This window comes from Diabrotica undecimpunctata, chromosome 3 (genome assembly GCF_040954645.1).
Source record: "Diabrotica undecimpunctata isolate CICGRU chromosome 3, icDiaUnde3, whole genome shotgun sequence".
NCBI classification, from domain to species: domain Eukaryota; kingdom Metazoa; phylum Arthropoda; class Insecta; order Coleoptera; family Chrysomelidae; genus Diabrotica; species Diabrotica undecimpunctata.
Genome location: NC_092805.1, coordinates 1074358 through 1099232, shown reverse-complemented (window position 1 = coordinate 1099232; position 24875 = coordinate 1074358). Strand labels below are relative to the sequence as shown.

The 24875-nt window shown below is 33.3% G+C and overlaps 1 protein-coding gene across 1 annotated transcript in view; it reads left to right on the top strand.

The window, feature by feature from the left end:
• LOC140436344 (facilitated trehalose transporter Tret1-like) overlaps window positions 1-24513 on the top strand; it is a 35345-nt gene extending 10832 nt beyond the window's left edge. The window contains exons 2-4 of the mRNA XM_072525072.1: window positions 17341-17502; window positions 18898-19107; window positions 19189-24513. Of these exons, the coding sequence (XP_072381173.1) occupies window positions 17341-17502; window positions 18898-19107; window positions 19189-20162 (1346 nt within the window). The 3' untranslated portion in view covers window positions 20163-24513. The remainder of the gene's footprint in view (window positions 1-17340; window positions 17503-18897; window positions 19108-19188) is intronic.
• The last annotated feature ends 362 nt before the right edge of the window (window positions 24514-24875 follow it).

Genomic DNA, 24875 nt, shown 5'->3' with positions numbered 1-24875 from the left:
TAAAAACATAAAAACACTGCCTGTAAACTACAGCCAACAAAAAAGCGTAGATGACTTTTGCTATTTTTGAAAAAAAATTGAAAAAGTGGCACAAGGAACTTTCTTCCAAAAAAAAGAAAAATCCTTCTCTTAGTTGACAACTGTGCAGCCCATCCCAAGCTTAATTTGATCAATATCAACCTAGTTTTCTTACCAGCCAACTGCACGAGTGTCTTGCAGCCCATTGGGGAGCCTGTGAACATCACCATGTTTGATGTAGTTCCGTTTTTAGACAATGCGTGGAGCGGAGTTACGTCAGTGACAATTATTTGTTTTACCAGTCCAGGCATCAACAACTACCAAAGAAGCATCTGACATTATTAAGGACACTACAATAACATGACTTTTTTCAACATTAAAGAATTTTTTCAATTAATATATATATATATATATATATATATATATATATATATATATATATATATATATATATATATGTATGTATATATATATATATATATATATATATATATATACGAGATTTCCGCGCTTAGTACAATTAAACCTAAAACTATTACAAGAATTAATATTAAACTTAACAGACTTCCGGGTTGAACCGCGTCGATTATCACCGTGCCGAGGTTTCGACATCTTCTCTGATGTCTTCTTCTGAATATTGTAAGTTTAGAGTTAAGAAGAATTATATTTTCGGTTTTAATTTTATATAAGTTGTTACATAACTGTATTGACTGCAGTGATATATTAGGTCAAATTAGATTTAATGTGCCAAGAATTACTTCCAGGTCGACTATCGTGTTTACTTGTCCACGTGCGAAAACAAATATGTTACTGAAGTCACCCATTTATATTATGTGCAATAATTATAACAAAATATGCAACCATTGTGATATTTTCTCATGCTCAATTAATCATCTGGTTGATACCGCACTGGTGTATAAAGTACATTAGATTGTTAATTTTTTTTGTGTATTTTATATTTTTTATTTCTTATATACGTAGTGATTTGTTTAATTATATTGTTCTCACTCTTTATTTTGTTTTTTACCTACCTATTTTTTGCACTTATTTTTTTACTTGATATTTTTGTATCACCTACTAATGATTGTATACTAATTAAAAATGTATCTTAAATTTTTACTCTAGAAATGGGAAACTGTTGGGTAATAAAGCTATTATTTATTTATTTCTGGGCTTCCGGTATCTCAATTTTCCAAGCCCCCAGACATTACTTTACTGGTCACTAATCACTTCACTACTGCTCTGCTACTGGGAACAGCGGACGGTTTCTTTATACTGTTGATGGTGACATGGTATGCGTGGGGGTTGGCGCGAACATTTCTGATGGCGATATTTTGATTAAAGGACGGATCAGACGATATTTTTTTTATGAAAGGTCTTTATGTCGAAGGTAACCGGATGCCGTCATCTCTTTTATTGAGACAATTTCTATGGCTTCTCGGATAATTCTTGGTTTATAGAAGCAGATCCGGGCTATTATTCTGGAGTTTTCAAAATCAATTTTGTGACCTGTACGAAGATGGTGTTGACCTAGAGCTGAAATTAAGTCAGAATTGCGAACAGAAATGGAATGTTCATAAATCCCAATTTGGATTCTACAATTTGTTAGACCTATATAGGATCGGGGGCAGTCTGCACAAGAAATTTCATAAACTCCGTCTTGTTCATTTGGAGTGTTGTCTATGATTCATCGGACAAGAGATGAAAGTTTTTTTTGGGGATAAATATTATCTTTATTCCTCTTGATTTAAGGATTTCTTGTCGAATATATTTTAGTGGCTTTTTTCCTTCGCGCCTTTTTTGTCATCATTAGTGATAGATAATGAGGCAATTTGATGTTAAAATGTATTTAATTTGAACTTGAACACGGCAAAAACTATTGTATCGATACACTAGTTGTCGTGATAAGACGCTTCTAAATATCACAAACTAATTAGTTGGTTTTCTAAAACCAAATAAGACACGTTTGCATCAGATGGTATCATTTTAATATTACTGGTTACTAATTTGTAGGTCTTTGTTATTATGTTATGATAAAAACTGTAATTAAAATTAATTAAATCGACACAAAACTTTATTATCAGCGAATTTTTAATAACTACAACTATATATAAACGTAACGAATTATTTTTACTAAATAAAATGTGTAGACAAAATAAAAGAGCCTAATGACACTTTTTTATCAATTCAAATGAAAAAATACTAGTTCCGATATAAGTAAGCAACTACTTGCATGCTTTTCCTACACTCTACAGTCGTATTTCCTCTAAATATTCCTAGACTTGAAGTACTGTATTATTTTCAAAAGGTTTTATAATCAACGACACAGACCATAGACATACCATATTATGTATGGTTTGTGATCAACGAAACAAGTGCATGTGCGCGTTCAACACAAAAGATGGCGTTAAGAACACCTTGGCAGTTGGTAATGGCCACGGTTCGTAGACTAACTACGGTTGCCTCTTCCGACTGGGGTGGGGATGCTTGAGTTACGTCACCAGAGTACACAAGAATACAAAACCCATTTATTCGCGATTGAAACTGAATGTAAAGGGCAGGTCGATTGCAGTGTTGATTGGTTGAAGGGGAAGAATTACGTCACGAGAGTACAGTTTCGGGCTTAATGTTCATTGGTTAGGCGGAAGAGCCAACCGTAGTAAGTCTACGAACCGTAGGTAATGGCCATACCGTTAAAGCTACATCTGTCAAATTAGCTGTCATTTCTTCAGTAGGTTTGGCCAAATTACCATAGATCAAGGGCGTCCATGGATGCAAAGGAAACATTGCATCCTGTAAAATCTAAAATTTATTTTTTTCAGTATATTCAAATATTTTTCAAGAAATTATTAAATAACGTTACGAATGGCACTTACTGGCAACACCGGATAGTGACTAGTGTATGTTTGGATGCAATGGACTACCTAAGCTCTGACGTCACAATGGGCGGGGGTTTTAAAAACCCTTCCAAACATTTCTAATTTGTGTGTATTCGTTCCATAAGAAGTTGGAAATATTGGTTTTTTTAATTGTTTAAAGAATAAATAAGGACTTTTATTTTGTGCGATTGTACAAATATTTCCATTCTCTTTCTCTCTCGTCTCTCTCTCTCTCTCTCTCTTTTCGTTTCCCCGTTACTGAGGATCGTGATTTCTTCCAATATTCCTAACAATTTTTCTCCATTGGTCTCTATCTTCAGCTGCTCTGAGAGCTTCGCAGAATGAGTTTCCAGCTAAATTCTTAATTTGGTCAGACCATCTAGTTGGTGATCGTCCTCTTGATCTTCTCCCCGAAACATTTCCAGAAACATCTCTCCAAACTATCGTTACCTCTGCGAACCACGTAACCGAAAAATTGCAGAATACATTGCAGACATATTGTGGACAGCCTTTTTTCACCCTCGAATTAGTTTAGCATGGAAACGTTTGTTCTATGAGCTGTCCAAGGTATGCGCAGCATTCTTCTCCAGCACCACATTTAAAGGCATCAATTTTTTGGCGCTCGCGTCCACGAAGAATCCAAGTCTCTGCTCTGTATAGAAATATTAAGAATACAAGGCCATTCACCTTGATATTTTGAGAGATAGATTTGTCTTTCCAAACTTTAGTTGGGCGACTCATCGCGTTTTTGCCATACCAATACGTCTCCGAACTTCTGCTTCACAGTTACCATAGTTAGTTATACTAGATCCGAGATAGACAAAACTGTCCACTATCTGGTATTCCTGTAACATATTAGTCAGTTGAATAGGGTGGAATCTGTCGACCACCATTATTTTTGTTTTAACTTTATTGATTTTCAGAACAACTTTATTGCTTTCGTACTCAACTCTTCGCAGGAGAATAAACATTTCTTGTTCATTTGCTGCTATAAGTGTAGTGTCATCGGCAAATCTTAAATTGGAGATTTTCCTTCCAGCCACTGTTATTCCACCGGCCGATCCATCTAAAGCCATCCTGATGACATGTTTGCCTTAAATGTTGAATAAGTCAGGTGACGTCAACACGAATCGTTGTCTAACACCTCTTTCGGTCTTGAATTGGTTTGAGAACATCTGATCTAGTCGTACTGTTGCTATATTGGACTGGTACAGATTTTTAATAAGTGTCACCAGGTGCATTGGTGTGCCCATTTCTATTAAAATGGACCACAGATTTATCCAGCTTACACAATCAAATGCCTTTAGGTAGTCTACGAAGCATATAATCATAGGTACTTGAAATTCTCTAGACTTTTCAATGAGTTATCTCAGGTATGGATTTGTTTCCGTGTACCTTTGGTATTTGGTAATGTAGATAGGTTTTTAATCTGTTTTTGATGATATGCAATAAGATTTTACTAGCATTTGTAGTGTAGTTTTCACAGCTGGTAGTAGTTCTTTTTTTGTGTAGCGGGATATAAATTGAGGTACACCAATTAGATGGCCATTTTCTGAATTCCAAACAGCGACACAGATAGAATGGATGATATGTAATCCTTTGTTGCCAAGTAACTGTAATATTTCACCTGGTATTGAATCAATGCCTGGGCATTTATTTCTCGTTAGCGATTTCATTGAATCTTTGACTTTAGCGAGTAGGACAGTAGGTTTTCTAGGGTAGTCAAAGGGCCACTGATTTCCTGCTGGTACCTCGTTATTTTTAAGTAGCTCGCTATAGTAGCTTCGCCATGTTTCCAATATTTGGTCAGTATCGGTCTTTAGATTACCTTCCTTAATAAAACAAACAGTTCATTAGACAATTAAAAATGCATTTTCAAATGAACATAAAGTAAATAGATTTTTTCAAGCAATTTTATAGTAGAAATAATAATTTTAATAAGCAAATACGGTACCTGGTGCGTAAAATTACTCATTAGCTTGATAAAAATGTTTTGAAACATGCAACAATAATAACAACAATTATTTTAGAACGAATTGTTATAGGTACTTATTCTGAAATTACAAGAAGAATGTATGTATCATAAATTGTTAGGTTGTTTGGACATATTCAATATAACCTTGACTATGAAATAGTGATTACACAATTCGTATAATAAAACATATATTCTCGCTCAAGTCAAATATGTATTTTTTACAACATTCCATAACGGTATGTACATCCATTTTAATAGGTGTAGTCTTACATTGTAATAGCAACAGGCGGTTAAACAACTGCACATAGTACCTGCAGGTAGTACATCGTATTCGGATTTTACAGATCTGGAATTTTTGTTTTTTCGTCATATTTCATCTACATCTTCAGCAGACATTCTCATTATCATTCATCATCAGTGTACCATACTAGGGATAGCGGTTTTTGACAAAACACCGGTTTTCGCTTATACCGGTTTTTTTTTGCATACGGTTTAACCTGGCGGTTATAACCGGCCAAAAAAAACCGGTTTTCGCAAAAACCGGTTTTCGGTTTTTTTAATCCAATAGGTTAAAAAATACAAAGCTACATTTACAATGCACTTTAGATCATTGATCATCAATATGATCAAAATTAGTACTATCGAAATAACATCTATATCGATATAAATAAATCACAATTTTTAATAAAACCATTTTATTCTATTAATTATTATATTTATTTATTATTTTATTATTATTATATATTTATTGATTATCATTAAATATAATATAGCGTAAGATTAATATATACATATTGCAATAATATACAATAAAATTATAAGTAGAATGAAGTAATATTTTAAGTAAAAAAGTATAGATTAGAAGGTTACAAATAGGTTATATTATATGAAATGGATTTAGCATTATGTTGGTCAGTATTTTCCATGAAGCCTATTCAGAAAAACTCGTTCATGTATATGTTGGTCGGTTAAGCGGCTTCTCTCATCTGACACAATACCATTCAATGATGACACCAGTCTCTCTGATGCCACCGAACTTCCGACCAACGACATGTATTTTTTAGCTATAAAAACCAGGATTGACATATAGGTTCTGTTCTGCTCCCAGAATGAAAACGGATCACTTATTCTTGGCAGCAAAGGCTGCTGCAGATATAGAGTCAGTTCATTTGGAAAAAAACTTTGAATCCGTGTGTCGTGAGATCTTGAACTGGAACCACTGTTCACCAACTCCGGAACTTGTGAAGGCCAAAGAGGGTTTGATTTTAAACTCACTTTGGCTTCTTCATTCTGGAAGAAGCAGGAAGGAGAAAGTTTTCCGATTTCGGTAAGGTACGCCCTAACTTCCGAGCCTAAATTGGACGTTACTGTCTCCGCTATAGACGGATTCAGATATAGTTTTTTGAACCTCGGCTCCGTGATTGTATCATGGCAAAGCAGGAGGTTTCGTAAAAGCTTAGTGCCTCTCTCTTGAAGGCTACTATAAGTTTTTTGGCATAACTCTTGGGCTGTACTAAGGTTTGGCTTGAGGTTTTTTAAAGATCTTTCGATAGTAGACACAAAGGGAATAACAAGGCTAGTAGTAATGTACTGGGAACCCGAGATCTCCTTTGTGGCCTCATCGAAAGGCGATAAAATGGTTACAATTTCAGTAATTAGTTTTATATCTGAACTAGAAATTATCCTTGGTGCTTTTTTAATCAAGGGATCTGCCAATATTGCAGCTATATATGGGGACAATAGTGTGAATCTTTTAAGCATATGGTAGACAGAATTCCATCTGGTTGGTACGAATTGTACCAAAGCTTCACTTCACCCTCTAAATTCCCCTTCCGTTCCTGCTCCATCCTTAACCTTTCCATAAAGATATTGCTGTGCCTAGCGAAAGTGACTATGGCTTTTATTTGGTTTATTAAATTTTTTAATGCTACATTATTTATATCTTCTAGGCTATCTGTGACAACTAAATTTAATATGTGTGCAAAACAATGTAAATTTGTGCCCTCTCCAAGTAACTTCTTCACTGCAGCCAGCATGTTTGCTCCACCATCCGTGCAGGTGCCAACAACCCTAGACAAAGGGATACCAAATTCATCGAGGACCTCATTCATGGTTTGGCAGATATAATCCCCGGTATACCGTTCCCGAAGGCGTCGCACACCCAACATCATTGTCTCAAGGCTGTTATGTTCTTGAGAATCTGTTAATGAATATAAAATAATTGCAATACAAATTGTGTGTAACGCAGAAACTTGATACAGTGATGAGCACTCTAATAACCGGCAAAATAATGCAAAAGAAGGAATATTATAATAAAACTTAATTATTGTTTCTGGCTGATGTGAGTTTGTACTTTCAGTTTGCTTCTGTATTTATAAAATAAAATAAAATTTGAATTATGGTTTTGTTTGGAATAATTACTTGAGAATAATAATTATGATTGGGTTACAATATAATACCTAATCCTAAACACCGTAAAAACCTAATAACCGGTTTTTACTTTAAAAATAAAAAACCGGTTATAACCAGGACAAAAAAACAACCGATAAAACCGGTTATTGCGAAGTAAAAAAACCGGCTTTCGGTTAAAACCGGTAGGTTTTTCCCATCCCTATACCATACTACCATAAAAAATGGCAAAAATCACGCAACGTTTGTTTATTTAACACCTTTATTCAGACTGACTTCATTTGCGGCAAAATACAACACTTGTACGAATATTTGAAAGATTTACTCTTCACCTTTTTGATTCACATTCACGCATTTTGATTTTTGTCGATCGGTCACTCAGATCAAAAGATATCGAGTTTTTACTGTCGAGTTGATACAAATTTGATTTAACATTGATTTCGTGCGCGGAACTGACATTCAAAATTGCCGGTCGCTTCAAGCCTTTATCGAGAATGGTTCATTCTACACAAAAAGTGTTAATAATTATTATTGTTCGAAATTATCTTTTAATCGAAAAATGAAATATATTGTGACATTTTAATCAATATTTAAAGAATTGTTCCGTAAAACTAAACTAATACTCTCATGAAAAAGTCATGTCTTGTCACCTAAACTTTGATATCGAAGAGGTCCCAATGCGAAACTTAAAACAATACATTTTTTTTATTTTGATTGAGCTTTAGTGTTAATAATCTAATTTGTTGGTATGTATTAAAATTTTAGACATGTCTTGCTTTTCTTCTTCTTCATCTAAGGGTTTGGTAAGCAAGCAAGCAATTTAAGCAAACCCAGCCTGTGGGACATGTTTACCCCCAAGAATTACGTTTAGGTGTCACAATTTATTGAGGCGAGGTGAATTAACTCGAGTTAAAAACAGAAGTCATTCCCCCGCACTCCAATGCTCCAGACAATACTCTAGAGTTGCTATCATCAAGTTCTCGTAGACACTTTGTCTCAGGACCAGCAACTTCATGTAACGTCTTACGTTGCCATGTTATCAAATCCACTGGTAACTTTAACATCTTAACATATAAGATCGAATAAGGTAAAATAAATTTATACCAATAACTTTTAACGGGTTTTTAACCAGATATTTAGTGGCTCAAAACATGTACACCTAGACGCTGATGATGGAATATGGATTCCGAAAACGTTTTGTTGTTGTGATTAGCCCGATTGGGTTTTTTAATTATATCATCATCATCAGTGGTGCTACAGCTCTAGTTGAGCCTTGACCTTCCCCAGTCTATTTCGCCAGTCGTTTCTGTTCATCGCCAACCGTTGCCAATTTGCCGCGCCGATTTTCCTTGCGTCCTCGTCCACACCGTCCCTCCATCTCAGTCGTGGTCTGCCTCTACTCCTATTTCCCACTGGGACCGATAATAGAGTTCGTCTGGGTGGGTAATTTTCATTTGCTCTTGACACATGTCCAGCCCATCTAAGCCTACCTATTTTTATGAAGGATATTACATCTCTACCATTTACTATTTTTTTATACTTCTCGTACAATTCGAAATTATATCGCCTTCTCCAAATACCATTCTCACAGAATGCGCCCATGATTCTTCTTAGTATCTTCCTTTCGAAGACGAGCAGAAGATTTGCGTCTGTTTTGGAGATGGTCCATGTTTCTGACCCATATGTCAGCACTGGTAGGATGAGTGTTCTATATATTATTAGTTTGGTTTTCTGGCTTAAATTTCTGTTTTTTAGCTGCTTGCTTAGTCCAAAATAACATTTGTTTGCTAGCAGTACTCTTCGTTTTACTTCTTCAGATGTGTCATTATCGTTTGTTATGAGAGAACCCAAATATGTAAACTTATTTACTACCTCAAAATTATATTGGTCTATACTGAAGTTTTCTTCGGCGTTTCTAGCTCTATCACTGTTATTTGGAATAGATGCTAACATTTTGGTTTTTTCCTCGTTTATTTTAAGGCCCATATTTTGTGCGGCTGTCAAGAAGGTGGAAGTCATCTCTTTAAGTCCTCGTGTAGTACGTGCGATCAAATCCAGATCGTCAGCGTAAGCCATAATCTGCGTTGATTTATTAAAGATTGTTCCCCTATTGTGTAACTCGGCATCTCTTATAGTCTTTTCTAACGCTATATTAAAGAGAAGGCACGCCAGCGCGTCTCCCTGCCTTAACCCTGCATATGTTTCAAACGCTTGTGACATATCGCCTTGTATTTGCACTCTGCAGATCACTTTACTCATAGTTGTTTTTACGAGCCTTATTATTTTAATTATATATCTTTTATAAAGGATTTAAATAAAAATTTTTTTTCTTAGTATTACTCTTTCTACAATCTTGCTGACTGCTGGCAGTAAGCTTATCAGCCTGTAGTTTTGCGGAAACATGTTATTCTTTCCTGTCTTCGGGCTCATGATAACGTGGACTTAATTCCATCGATTTGGGAAGAGCCTGTAGCTAAGGATCGCGTTCGTTATGTTCGTTAAAAGTACTATTGCTTTTGCTGGTAGATACTTCAGAGCTCCATTTGAAATTTAATCATGGTGCTTTTCTCGGTGAGCGATTTTTAATTAGTTCGTTGATTTCTTGAGGAGATGTCTTATTGTTTGAATATTTCGTTATTTTCTGACATATTATAATATAACATATTTAAAATTGTTTATTTTGCAACAATTTAAATAATGTGCGCTATCCAGTATCACTTGTTTCTATCTTATTTAAAAAAAAAGTACACTGATTACAATCTCTATTTTTTTAATCAATGTGTTGTTGCATAGTTTGCGTCATCACTATTTTGAAAAACCAGCAACACATTTCGAAAAAAAAAACAATAATAGGTACTTATCTTTAAGTTGAAAACTATGTCAACTTATTAGTCATTAATAAAAATAAACATCTTGACATAAAGTGCATTAAAATATATAAAACCGAAAACAAGCTTGAGCATTTTTAAACGGAAATATGCTCTCTTTAGTTTTGCAATAGATGAATAAAAAATCAACTTACGCATTTTCTTACTCTGTAATTGTTTTTCTAACCATGTGTGTTATTTTTAATCTCAATGCATCTTTAATACGACGAACAAGTTCCTCTCTATTATTTATTTCATGTGACTACAGAGAAAACTGTAAATATCTTGGGAGGCAGTAATCTACAGGGTTGAAATCTTGGTCGAAATCACAGGTATTTGTTCAATCTATATTGCATGTATGTATTGCACTGCATATGCAATGTATTGCATTTAAAACATAACTAACTTTTTTTCAATTTACTTGTGGATTATTTTAACAATGTTATTTCCAACATTTATGTACCGCCTTTCCTAATGTTCAATAATGTTTGAAATAGGAAACTTGCCATTTTCACGAATATAATTGAACACTGAAGAACATTTTTGGTAATCTTCCTCCCTCCCTTTTTGCCTTCGTACTAATTTAGTAGTATCGTGCCATCCGTTTAACTATTTTTCTAGTTATGCACATTGTTCTGAAGCTATTTTCTTGTGACATCTTGAAGTAATTACTATTATAAAAGGGAATACGCCACAATTGAAGGTTAAAATAAGTTTCTTGACGTTTCAATTTCCACTTTGGAAATCGTTTTCAAAATACAAACATTAATGTTGTTAAACTCTATTTTAGTTGCATTTATTATGTCTATTAATGATGAGAGTCTCTTTAGTCATCCAATGTTTTTTCCTATATATCTTTTCTTTGGAGTTTGTATTGTTGATTGTATCAGTGATCCATTTCTTTGTCTGTTCTCACGTTTTTTAGGATCCCTGGTGGTCACTCGTAGGTCAGCTTTTGCTACTGCTTCTCTAAAATTTTCTGAGTATTTAATTTTTGTGTTTTATTTATAATTGTCTAATTCTGTAGCTTAATGAATTCTGCTTGTAACACTTTGTCCTCGGAACCACAGTATGCACCTGTTTTTGTCATAACATTGATTACTAGCTCCTCCATCGTTTAGTGACAAGAATATAATATATTTGGTTGTTGTATCGTCCTCCAGGGGAAGTGCATGTTGATAATCTTCACGGATGATGTTTAAACAGTGTGTTCATCATATAATCATTCTAAAAATTTTCCGAAGATCTGTTGATAATCCTAGATCCTCGAAGGTGAGCTACAACTACAAGGAGACGAAAGAGAAGCTATGGAATTTTTTAATGTCCTTTTTTCTTTTTTTTTTTCGTTCCAAACCTTTATTTAACCGATAAACATTAATAGATATCAGTGAATCAGTGAAATAAAGAATACTTAAAAAATATGTCGCAGGAAATAATATTTAATTCATAAACAATTTAATTAAAAGCTCTGTTTCAATAGTCGGATTAAATAGAATTTATTATGGTGATGACATTTGCCTTCCAAACATTTTGGTTTATCGATATTAAAATATAAATGGTATATAACAATCAAATGCAAGCCCGGTCATCCTGAACTGTCACCTTTATTTTATCTAAGGAAATTATCACTGTAATACAAACAACAAATCTTGTTTTGTTTTATTTATCTCTGATTAAATATGTGGTCTTACGGATTGGAAATATTAAAGTGATTATATAAGTAGAAGCCAGATTCTCCGTGCTCCTCGGGGCTGGACGTGCCCGAATATTCATTTCTTATACAGTGCGCTAGTCAAAAGCCCGTTCCCCCATAGTATCATTTGAACGGTTATTGTTATACTAGTGAAATTTGGTGGGAAGTAATAAACAGATGTAGGCTTCTCAACTAGTCATGACAAGTGACGTAACAGTGACAGATGACGTTACAGCGCCACTGTGACTGATAATTTTAAATGGAACCTTATGGCAAGTGATACCTCGTTTGAAAGGTAATAAAGCTTCTCATTTAATTAATAAATATTTAACAACCAGTTCTAATAGTAAGTGTTCAAAATGTGCTCCATCTACTTCTTGACAGTAATGCATCCTATTTCTAAACCCTTGCCGTACTCGTTCAAATGTGTCAGGGGAAATTGCCCTACATTCTTCAATAATTCGTTGTTTTAAAATGTCAATATTATTGGGTACTGTAGATACTTTAAAGTTCAAGTATCCCCACAGAAAAAAATCTAATGGTGTGAGGTACCTCGTCGTCCAATCCATCTATCACGATATTCCTCATCTAGGTAACGTCTTACTGCACTATAATGGTGTGCAGGAGCACCATCTTGTTGAAACGTTATTTCCAAGTTACTGAATTTATCTGGATTATTCTCCAGAATTTCAAGTATTAACAGTTCAATTGCATTTTGTAGCATCTCCATATATAGTTCATCGGTTAAGTTAGTATTGAGAAAAACAGGCCCAACTATGTGATTTCCCAAAATACCTGACCAAACATTTATTTTTTTTGGAAATTGAGTATGTGTTCCACGAAAGACGTAACCATTTGTGTCACTCCAATACCTCACATTGTGTGTGTTAATATTTCCATTGAGAGAAAAAGTACTTTCGTCACTAAAACAAATTGTTGTAATCGGGCTGTTAGTTAATTTTATTGGACATATTTTCACAGAATTCTAGTCTTCGGTCGGGGTCATCATCTGAAAGTTGGTGCAATATTTTAATTTGTATGGAATCTGGTACGAAATCCCGCTTGCTCTAATGGCTGGTAGATATAAATTTTTTTCTCAAGACGATTCGTTACTATTCTTGTAAGGAATTTGTATAGGTGACTAAGAAGACTTATAGATCTGTAGTTTTCTAATTCATGGGGATCTCATTTTTTGTACAATAGAATTACCTGAGCATTGTGCCATTTGTCGGGTATATTACTGTCCAAAAGGCACATGTTTAAAAAGTTTTTTATTTTTTTTTAAGTAGGAAAGTGTCTCCGATTTTGATTCCATTAGTAACTACACTTAATTGCGACTGTAATTTTTTAGATATGTCTGATGATGTAAATACAGTCCTAGAATTATTTTATGCTAAGATATATGAATTATTTGATATGTGTGTACCAATATACAGAAATTATAAACATCAATATCCTACAATGCGGAAATAATTAGAATGATAAAGTTGAAATCAAAAAATATCACAAATTATAAGAAAACAGGTAATATACTTTATATGCATGAATTTAAAAGGTTGCGAAAAATAATTAAACAAATGATTAAAGCTAAATATAACGTTTATCTTGAAAAAATTCAGAATAGTATTTCTAACGAATCTAATAATTTCTGGGCATATGTTCATGCAAAGAATAAAACTTCTAGAATCTCAGGTGTTTTTTGAAAAAGTTTATTTACCTGTCGACAACAATGTATTAAATAATCGAGAATGTAGTGATATCTACTTACCCACTATTAATTTTAACGAATTTCAAGAAAACGAAATTTTAGTAGCCTTTAAAAGAATTAAAAATAAAATGACGTCCGGACCGGATAATATTCCAGCATTTTTAGTGAAAGATTGTTCTCGGGTATTTGTAAAGCCACTTCAAAAAATTTTAAACTTATCAATAAAAACGGGAACTTATCCCGAGTTATGGAAAAATGCGAAAATATGCCCTGTATTCAAAAACGGATCGAAATCTGATGTATCCAATTACAGACCGGTATCTTTGTTATCCAATTTTTCAAAGGTTTTCAAAGTAACTGTATATAACCGTATTTACCCTTCTGTTAGGGGATGGATATCACCTTATCAACATGACTTTATAGATAAACGTTCTACTGTATCAAACTCGGCTGTAATAACTCAATATATTTCAGATGTTTTGGATGTACAAGGTCAAGTAGATGTGATATATACTGATTTTTCTAAAGCGTTTGATAAGGTTGATAACAAATACCTTGTCTTTAAATTATCAAAATTTGGGATTTGCTGAAAACATTTTAAAGTTACTGGAAAGCTATTTTTAAGGTAGGAACCATTTTGTATCATATAATGGTTTTATATCAGAATTAATCTGTACTACATCCGGTGTTCCACAGGGATCAAATTTAGGTCCATTGTTGTTCCTATTATATATCAATGATTTATTTTTAGATATCAATAACAGAAAATTGTGTTTTGCGGATGATCTTAAAATATACTGTGAAATTAAAACAATTGCTAACTGTATAGATTTACAGAACGATCTAAATTATATAGATACTTGGTGTGTAAAAAACAAACTTTTTCTTAATGTCAATAAGTGTAAACTAGTAAGTTACTCTAGAAGAGAAAATAAGGTTGATTTTAATTATTTAATTCAGGGGCCAGATCTTGAAAAATGTAATAGCATTAAAGATTTAGGAGTTATATTTGATTCAAAATTAACCTTTAACAACCATATTGAGCAGAAAGTATCCGATGCTATGAAAATGTACGGTTTTATCATCAGAAACTGTAGAAATTTTAGCGATATAAGACCGACTAAACTGCTGTATCTATCGCTGGTGCGAACAAAACTAGAATATTGTAGCTTAATTTGATATCCCATTTATAAATGTTATATGCAACAGATTGAAAAGGTACAACGGAAACTTTTAAAATATTTAGCTTTTAAGGTTGATGGAGTATATCCTGTCCATGGTTATGATTACGATTTGTTATGTAACAGGTTTAATATTGTAAGTTTAGAGTTAAGAAGAATTATATTATTATTTTCGGTTTCATTTTTATATAAGTTGTTACACAACTGTATTGACTGCAGTGATATTTTAGGTCAAATTAGACTTAATGTGCCAAGAATTACTTCCAGGTCGACTATAGTGTTTACTTGTCCACGTGCGAAAACAAATATGTTACTGAAGTCACCCATTTATATTATGTGCAATAATTATAACAAAATATGCAACCATTGTGATATTTTCTCATGCTTAATTAATCATCTGGTTGATACCGCACTGGTTTATGGAGTACATTAGATTGTTAATTTTTTTTGTGTATTTTTTTTTATTTCTTATATACGTAGTGATTGGTTTAATATTGTTCTCACTCTTTATTTTGTTTTTCACCTACTTATTTTTTGCACTTATTTTTTTACTTGATATTTTTGTATCACCTACTAATGATTGTATACTAATTAAAAATGTATCTTAAATTTTTACCCTAGAAATGGGAAACTGTTGGGTAATAAAGCTATTATTTATTTATTTATTTATTTACACAATCTTAGCCTGAAGATTGGTTATTCTTAGCTTTTCTTAGGGCTTTTTATTTCTTCTATTGTGATTTTCGGTAGTCGTTCTGATCCTTGGTTGACATGCCCTTTTTCCTTGTCAATATTTCTGGTACCTGATCTTCTCTGCTATTTGCTTTTTGGTTGGATTGTGTACAGCAATTTGTAGAAGTCTTCAACCATTTTAAGAGTTTCCTCTCTATTGGTTGTAAGATGACCATTTCTATCTTTAATCTTTATTATATACCTTGTCCCCGTTCTTAGTCTTTTTCTCAATATTTTCATACTTCTATTGTTCTCAATGTTATGTTCGATTTGTTCGTGGTTGTATTTTTAAGTGTCTTGTCTAAGAGCTTTAGATATTTCTTTATTTAATTTTTGATCAAATCTGTTAAGAACCGTAATGTATTTACCAATGTGTTTTTTGTCCGTGATAATTCCTTTTGAGTTTTTCCATTGAGATTTTGCCTTCTCTGTGGTTTCTTTTTGAAAAAACTGTTCATTTGGAATAGATCATATTGCAGAATGAACCATAACAGCAGTTCGCTACGTTCATTTCTACCATCCAAGCCAAAGTTTCCCAGTGGTGTTTCGGTAGGATTGGATTTCATTTCTGTTTTGGCATTAGAATCACCACATATAAAAGTAAAATGTCCTTGATGGTCTTTAAGAGCAGCTTCGATATCATCATAGAATAGATTAACTTCTTCTTCATCATGGTCTGTTGTTAGTGCATAAACCTTTATTATTTTCATATTATGCCTTGCATTCAATTTGAAATCACTCTTGTGGAAAATTTCTTTAGTGATACTATACTTGTTTGGAGACGCTTGTGTATAATGTGCTTATGTATTTATAATATTATGATTAAAATCATTGACGAGTGCGTAAAAATGTACTAAAATTCTTAATTACTTTGGCACGTTTTGAAACCTCATTAAATTATTAATAACAAATAAAATCTAGTTTCAAATTATTGAAATAGAAAAAAATGTTGAAATAAAAACATTCGTGAGATCAGAAGCCACTGTTAGCTACGCGTGACCTGTTTCATTTTAATTAGTTTAAAAACTTTGATTAAATGTACTTAATTAAATTAAATGTCCAAAACATGATAAACAAGAAGTATTTACAGATAAGAATTGTATATATGAGCCGCACCTATAAGTAAACACTTTTATTACAAAAATAGACAAACACTTAGCAAACACAATTTTTTTCGGCTCAGACAATTTTTTTTTTATTTTTTCGGATCATTTTAAAGAAAATATGAATATACCTTGGACCAGAGACCCTCTGGCTGGATTATATTGCTCTCCGGGCGTAATAATCTTAATAACACACTTGGCGTGTTAGCACCCTTGGTGGTGATAACGAAGCGCGTATGGCAGGGCGGGCGCTCATTTGACCAATGAGAATTTAAACCAGCAAAAATGTGTGCCCTAGATCTTGTTTCTCTCTCTTATACACGCCACAGCTCAAGCGCTAGTGCTGTCACAAGCGCTTCATTAAATATTAAAAAACAATGTCTTAAAATCAAATCGGTACTTGTGCTTTTTAGCCTTGAAAGGGCTCAAAATTTTAAAATTGTTATTTCAAATGGCACCAATTAGATCTCTTAATTTTATGAAAAAAGCTGCTGCATGGAAAAAATGGACTAACTTAGTCTCAAATTATCTTGAAACAACTTTTTATTTTTTTAAATTTCCATATCTGGAAACAAGAATAATAATGATTGAATTAATTTGTTGGTTTGTTTTCGGTAAACAGAGTGATTAAAACAAGTAACGTTGAAGAATTCTTTTACCACTTCGATATTTTCTTGTATAGGTTTATTATTTTGTTTATTAGTACCTACCTATACGTATATTTTTGTATTTTCTGTAAACTTTTTACATAGACTAATACATTTTTCTTTTTTAGCCAATTTGGGAATGTTGTCCATAGGTCTTCACTATGGATGGCCCTCGTCTGCTATTTCAGTACTTAAAAGTGGAGAATATTCGTTTAAAATGACCGAAGAAGAAGTGTCGTGGATGATAGCCGTAACGCCAATGGGTTCTGTGATTGGAGACGTTATAGCAGGTAATTAAAATTAGTCCTTAAATCCATATATTAAAACTGTCTATTACCAAAAGAAAGCAAAAGAGTGCAAATATTTCCGTGAGGCCATAAATTAATTTTGGTACTTACTGGTTCTCGAAAAAAAAGAAGCCAGATTCAGATCCCTTTTTCAATTTTCTCCTCTGTCCTCCTGCTCCTTCTTCTTCGTCACCCTAGATATCTGACAGTGTACTTCTCTCCATTCTCTCTCCTCTTATCGTTATGTTTACCACGTTTTTTTCATCTAGCTTGAAACCCATTCGCCTCTCGAAGTCTTCTTTCTCATTTGCCCACCTCTGGTAGTTGAAAAGGTAAGCGAAAGCGTCTGGCACCCCACAAACAGTACAGTACGTCGAGGCAGATTTGCCTATCCTATTTTTGAAGGTGCCAAAACTACCATGTCTGGTCAAAAACTGCGTCAGGAAGTATAAGCTCCTTCGTCCACCTTGCCTTTCCGCTTTCATTCGCCCATTTCCCCTGCCACTCTATCGTTATCTTTCTCTCTCTCTCTCTCTCTCTCTCTCTCTCTCTCTTCCTCATCTATACTATACTGGAGCATTCGCATTCGCATTTGCGAATTCTCCATTAGCTTGCAGTGTTCAGCACGGGAGCAGCGTATGTCACCACCAACTGGAAAATTTTGTTTAGCACCCTCCTTTTGGTGCTACCTGGGTCTCCAATGTTCGATATTAACTATACCAATGCCTCCAGACTTCGGTTCGCCTTCTCCACTGTCTTTAGGATGTGTATTCCGAACCTCAGTTCTTTAGACGGCCAGACTCCAATCTACTTAACCAATTTAACTGATATAACTTCTACCACTTTCATATAAAGCGAAGACAGGATTTTTCCTGGCTCCCTTTGAGAGCTACCACCTTAGTTTTCTGAGTTGCTAGCTGTAAATCATTCTCTCTAATCCACCTAATAATACGACACAGGGCTGTGTTAACCATGTCTGTTTTCTGACTCTTCTTCGTAACCAGTAATAATAACCTTTACGTATGAATACAGAAAATAATCAAGAGAATTCCATACAGAAGCACTTAGCGCCATTCATCAGACACTAACATGACTAGGACCTGTCGAATAGTTAGAAGACACAAAAGTGTAATGGAAACCAACATATAAACAAAAAGAGGATAGTCGGACGATGTGCAGAATGACTTGAGAACTTAGAGATTGAGGTAAGATTATCCAGAAGAGCACAAGAGGTATCAGAGTTGAAGTAAATTGCCATACAGGCTAAGACCTACTTGACATTAAAGTCAAAAGAAGAAGTGTTTACCACAAAAAATACTTGCTTTTAATATTTGCCTTCGTCAATACATATGATAATTTAAAACTTATAAAATCTTATTAATTTTTTATGTATTTTAGGCTTTAGTATGAATATATTCGGCAGAAAAAAGATGATATGGTTTTCTGCTATACCCCTAACTGTATCGTGGATACTAGTTGCAGTTGCAAATTCTTCTGGATATTTATTCGGTGGCCGAATAATAGCTGGAATTGTAGATGGATTGTTATTTACAGCAATTCCACCATATCTAGCCGAAATATCGGATCCAGAAATAAGAGGATTCTTAGGTAAGTTTACGTAAATAAATAATATGTCCATTATAAATGCACTAAATACAAAAAGCCATTATATTAACTTGTTTTTTACAGGTACGACATATTTGGTAACTCTGGTCTTTGGAATGCTGATGTCCAACGTGATGCTATACTTCATATCGATTCCAGCGGCAGCTTACATTGCAGCTAGTGTTAGTTTAATAATGATGATCATTTTACCGTTCCTTCCAGAGAGTCCATACTTTTATCTAATGAGGAGTGAAGTCGCATCGGCAAAAGAGAGTTTACAAAAGTTCAGAGGAAAAGGAGAAGTCGACGACGAAATAGGAAGAATCTCCAAGGGTATTATGGAGGAGGAGAAGTACGCAAAAGGAGGTCTTAAAGAACTACTGGTAAAACCGCAATACCGCAATTGTTTGTTCCTAGCGCTTTCTATGACAAGTTTACAACAACTGAGTGGTATTTTAGGAATACAGTCCTATTGTCAGGACGTATTTGAAGAAACCAGCAACATTATTGATCCAAAAGTAGCAAATTTGATATACTATTTAATGTACTTTCTGGCAACTTTGATTGCCTTAATTTTAATTGATATTTCAGGAAGAAAACCTTTGGTTCTCTTTTCCGCAGTAGTAGTATGTATCACATTATTTACAATAGGTGCTTATTCTTATATTAAAAATTCAACACATATAGATTTATCTGGATATGAATTTATTCAGATAGTAGCAATACTGGTATATATATCCGGCTACAGCATAGGATTAAATTGCGTACCTATATTAGTTAGTAGCGAGATATTTCCCTCTCATATCAAAAGTAAAGCCTTCTGCGTTATCAACTTGTGCTACAGCGTCGTCTCCACCAGCGTTATCAAATATTTCAGCTGGACTGCCAGCACTTTCAGCCTAGCTGTACCTTTCTTCACGTTCGGTATTTTCAGTTTTGCTAGTATAATAATCCTTTCTATATTTCTACCCGAAACCAAGGGTAAAACTTTGGAAGATGTACAACTTGAGATGAGATCCAATAAAATAAAGAAACTGGAGACAAATTGTGTTATATAATTGAGAAAATTCAGTTGAAAGTGTATAAAATGAGTACCAAGTTTATTGTTCAAAGGTACTTTCGATTAGTACTCACATCATCTTCATTCCGCTATTTGTGTGCCTCACTGGAGTGAGGGTTGTTTAAGTCTCTATCTTCTTGCTTGGCTTGGCAATTCATCTGTGTCTTCTTTAGGGTGTCCACCAACATTTCGTTAAGCTGCTCAATATTGTTTTCATTTTGCACGTCTTTCTGTAGGTTGCTCCCTATTTTTTCCTGGTATACCCTTGTGTTAGTAACCGCATTGTATGTGACATTTTTAGTCCTTGTTACCAGATTTCTTCTTTCCTTCTTTAAGTTCAAGACAATCTTGGCTCCTTCTGTGGTCACTTCCGGTTAAAATTTGATTTCTCGAACAGCGTCTATTTTATTGGTAAATATGAAGTCAATTTCGTTCTTTTTTAAACCTTTTGGTGATTGTCAACTCCATTTTCTTTGGGGGCTTTTTTAAAATAAGTGTTCATGACATATAGTCTCTGTTGCAGAAGAAATTCTATAAGAGTTTGATCCCTTTCATTTCTATCGCCATATTCGTGAGGTCCAAGTACAGTAAGGTCTCTTTTTATGTAGTGGATATGCATTACTTGCCTTGAAAAACTAGGAATATGATCCGTAGCCTTCTAAAATTACATAAAACCAAGAGAAAAACAAAAAAGTTTGCAAAAATTAAAAGAAATAGGCTTCATGATAAATTACTTCGAATATTTGAAAGAAATTCATACAAAAGCTTAAAAAAAACTTGTATTCAAAACCTAATTAATTTTATTTTATGAAAAAGTAATAGGTACATATAGTTTTACATTTACATTTTTAATCATATCGCTATCTGATAATAGTTTACACCGTTTGCGAAGTGGCTCAAAATCATCTTCATCGTCAGTGTAGCTCTCAGAAAGTTCTCGTTCTGTGTAGCTCTTCTTTTTCTGACAACATAATCGGTAATTAAACTTTACGATGATGATGCTAGTAATTTTTTATGTAGCTCATGATATCCTGACAAGCAGTTCTGCAGTTCACGTTATAATTTAAAGGCTAGTTCAAAGTTGGGGCAATTAATAAGAAAATGATTATCTAATTTACTGCAAAGTTGAAGACTTTTTCGAATTAATTTGACAATGAGGAGGGTTGGTTTTTTTCTCATCATTATCATCTTCTAGATTCATCCACAAGCAATTCATCTATATCATCGTGGTTGAAGGTAATAAAACCATATCTACCAATTTCATGTGCCAAATTAATTATTCCATCTGATAGTGTAACAAGGGAATCCCAGAAGTGCAGACGCTCACTTTACTGTCATCTGGATGTGAATAGTTAATATTTAATTATTATAGTTAATAAGAGAAATTTTTGGATAAATTTTTGGAAGATATACAAACCGCATATCTTTAAAAACGCACAAAAATAATCCGCATAAAAAGAGACCAGACTGTACAAACTCCAAATCATCCTTTTTGTGTGACATCATTTTTCTAATATCTCCTAGTTCCTTACCAATAAGTCAGCAATTTATTGCATGGTCCATCTACATTTGTGATTTTAAACGGTTAATAGGTAAAAAGTTAAAAAAAGAGTTTTAATTACACTTATATTAAATTTTGTTTATTATAGGCTTGTATTGGCATAATTTATACTTTAGCAACCTATAACAACTGTAACATTTCTTTTCTTCTTTTGGTGGTTAAGTAACCTGTTATCTTGGACCTGATGATGAGCTATAATATTAGATCCCAAAACTGTTAATCCAGTTTATAAAACTAATTGTTAGTCTTTTTCTTTTTCACCTTTTGAAAATGGATGTTTTAGTTAGTTTTTGTCCATTTTGTACTGTTTTTATTTCTTATTGATTGAGTAGAGGTTTATTTCTGGTCCTACGTCTTCGATTCTCGGTATATCAAGTTGTATAATGCTTTCACTCTTTTGAGAAGTCTCTCTAGATATTATCATTGTCTCTTAAAGATTTATCATTATTTCGTTCCTTGTCTTATTCTTCAATTTTTCGTGAACTGTTCTGCATTATATTCTGAAACCTATTAACTTTGTGATAAATGTCCCTATATTTTCCAACACCGTCATGCCACACTTCTTCTCTCGAATCATCGCCAACTTGTTCTTATAGTGTATTGATTTTCAAAAGCCATAATATTCGTCTATTTTGTCGATATTTTTCTAGGTTATATTCTTTTCGTTCCCTTTTTTTTTGGCTTTTTACATCTCCCTTCCGTATAATCAGTACCTTTGGTCTCAAAGTTCCTTTTCTAATTTTGTCTACATTTCCATTACAGTAAATGATTTATAGCGTGTGAAATAGTGTCGAAAAATGTTTATAGCATAGACAATGGGATAACTAAACTTTATTTCAAGTTAAGAACGGAACTTTTGGTTTGGCTTATGAAGATCAGTGTTGCCAAAACTCTCAGGCACGTGTTGCTACTAGACTGCCGTTATACATTCTAATCAGAGCCGTATTCAGTACTATGTAAATGTAGTTAACAATTTTCTATCTACACAACGTTCCGTTCTTAACGTGAAACCCATTATAGGTAATGGTCATAGCAGTGACGTACCAGACATTTTTGAGTAAAATTATTAAAAATACGCAGACGCCATATATTAAATTATAATTTTACAAAGATTGTTTTACCCTTAAAAGTCTGGAGAGGTTTTTCAAGCCTGTTCGATATGACGGACACATATCCACTTTTGATTTCAATTTGACTGCATCGATGTCGTTTATATATGTATATAATTTATTAGATAGAATGTGAATAATTATTATTTTAGATAATTTTTATTTATAACGTTGTATATTTCAAATTTTAATCAGACAAATTAGTGTTTAAATCATTTGTCTAATTTTAAATTCAAAAGTTATATATTTTTTATAACTGTCCATCCTACATTTTTTTCCATTTTGTTCTTGGTAATAAGTAGGGACTGTAGAGAGGATGTTTTAGTACTTTATAATTTATATAGCAAAACAAATATTGCGCTATATATTTCATATGGGGTCCAGTATTGTCATACATAAGAAGTATAACACGTGTGAGCTTTCTGAGATTGTTATTCTTGATGCAAATTTCCCTGCCGAATGTTACTGCTGAGAATTTATTTAAGTTTCTTACAAACTCAAATAAACTCAGTTTCCAGCTACTCATTCGTTTTCCTGTATCTTATATTTCATCACGATGTTTTCTTTTTCTAAATACATGCGGCTTCGAGAATTTTAGAAAGCATCGTGTGAGAATATTCCTTAAATGTGAAATCAAACACCAAAATTAATTTTTTTTTGTTGATCTTTAACTGCAAATTACTCGAAGACTGGTCTTTTAACCAAATTGATGAATTTTCTAAGCAAATAAAACAAGTTTGCATCAATTGATGCTAAAAATACTCTCATATATATCTAGTATAGTTTTGCATTAATAAAAAAACAGACACCACCAGATCTCTGGTATAAAAAAGGGTTTTTGAGAAGTTGAATTTTTAAAAGTTGTCTATATTTGATTCCTTAAAAGTAGGCAACCAAAATAACGCCAAAACTGTTTAAAAATGTTGCAACTCGTGCTCTTCCTACATGATCCTGTTGATCCTGTTGAAGTTCAAAATAATTATTAGATCTTGAGATATACTTTGAAATGTAAAAAATGGAAGATCTGCCATATATTCGCCACCATTTTAAATTTAAAAATAAAAAAAGGTTTTCCAAGACGTTGGTTCAATGCAAAGTACTTATTTTTTGACGACAGGAAAACAGTTCCAATAAAAATTTCAAAAAACCCGCTAAAAATAACCTCCCTAATATTTTATTTACAAAATAGACTTCCACGGGCCTAAAAAGCCGTGACAGAGATCTAACAGAAAACCTTTGTTGGTGTTTGTGTCCATGACACTTTTTCTTCGCACTTTTTTGTATGTTCTTCTGTGTATCACTTTTTTAAGTAAGTGGATCATTAGGCTAATTATTCTGGAGTGTTCGCATAAAAGATATGGATATGAATAATGAAAAATTATTAAAAAATATATTTGAGGAACAAGTACCTACTTACCTACACATGAAATGTAGCTTTGCACATTATTAAAATTGTGCTAATATTTCAATATTTATAAACTTTACTACAGAAATCCTTTAAAACACTTGTAAAAATAATGTTGTATGGTGTTTTACTTTTATATGGTAAAACATCACTAAAAATGTAGGATGGACATTTCCATATGCAAATAATTTACTTGTTTTAAATATTTTTATGGATAAAAGACTGTGAACCTGTGATTATTTAATAATGTTTGTTTATATAAAATTTTAAACTCACAAAATGAAGTTTTAATGTTTATTTTAGCTTTAAAGTTGGTTCCATTTGGTCGAATTTTGAACGATGAGAAAACTTCTTTATTACACAAAAGATTAATTACATCTTTGGGTCTTACTTTGAGACGATCAGACATAGAAACGCTGGACTATGATACTCTAGATTTCTCGTTAACTACTTTAGGATGATTACTGCATCTGTACATGATCTTCTGTTAATGGTAATCGGAGACCAAAATCCAGAAAGGGACGATAACCATCAGAATGCAAAGCCTCCTCGGTCAGACATAACACACAAAATCAAAAGAATACTGAAAACTGAAAGAAAATTCCTGAGGAGGCTAGAAGACATGTACTAAGTTTA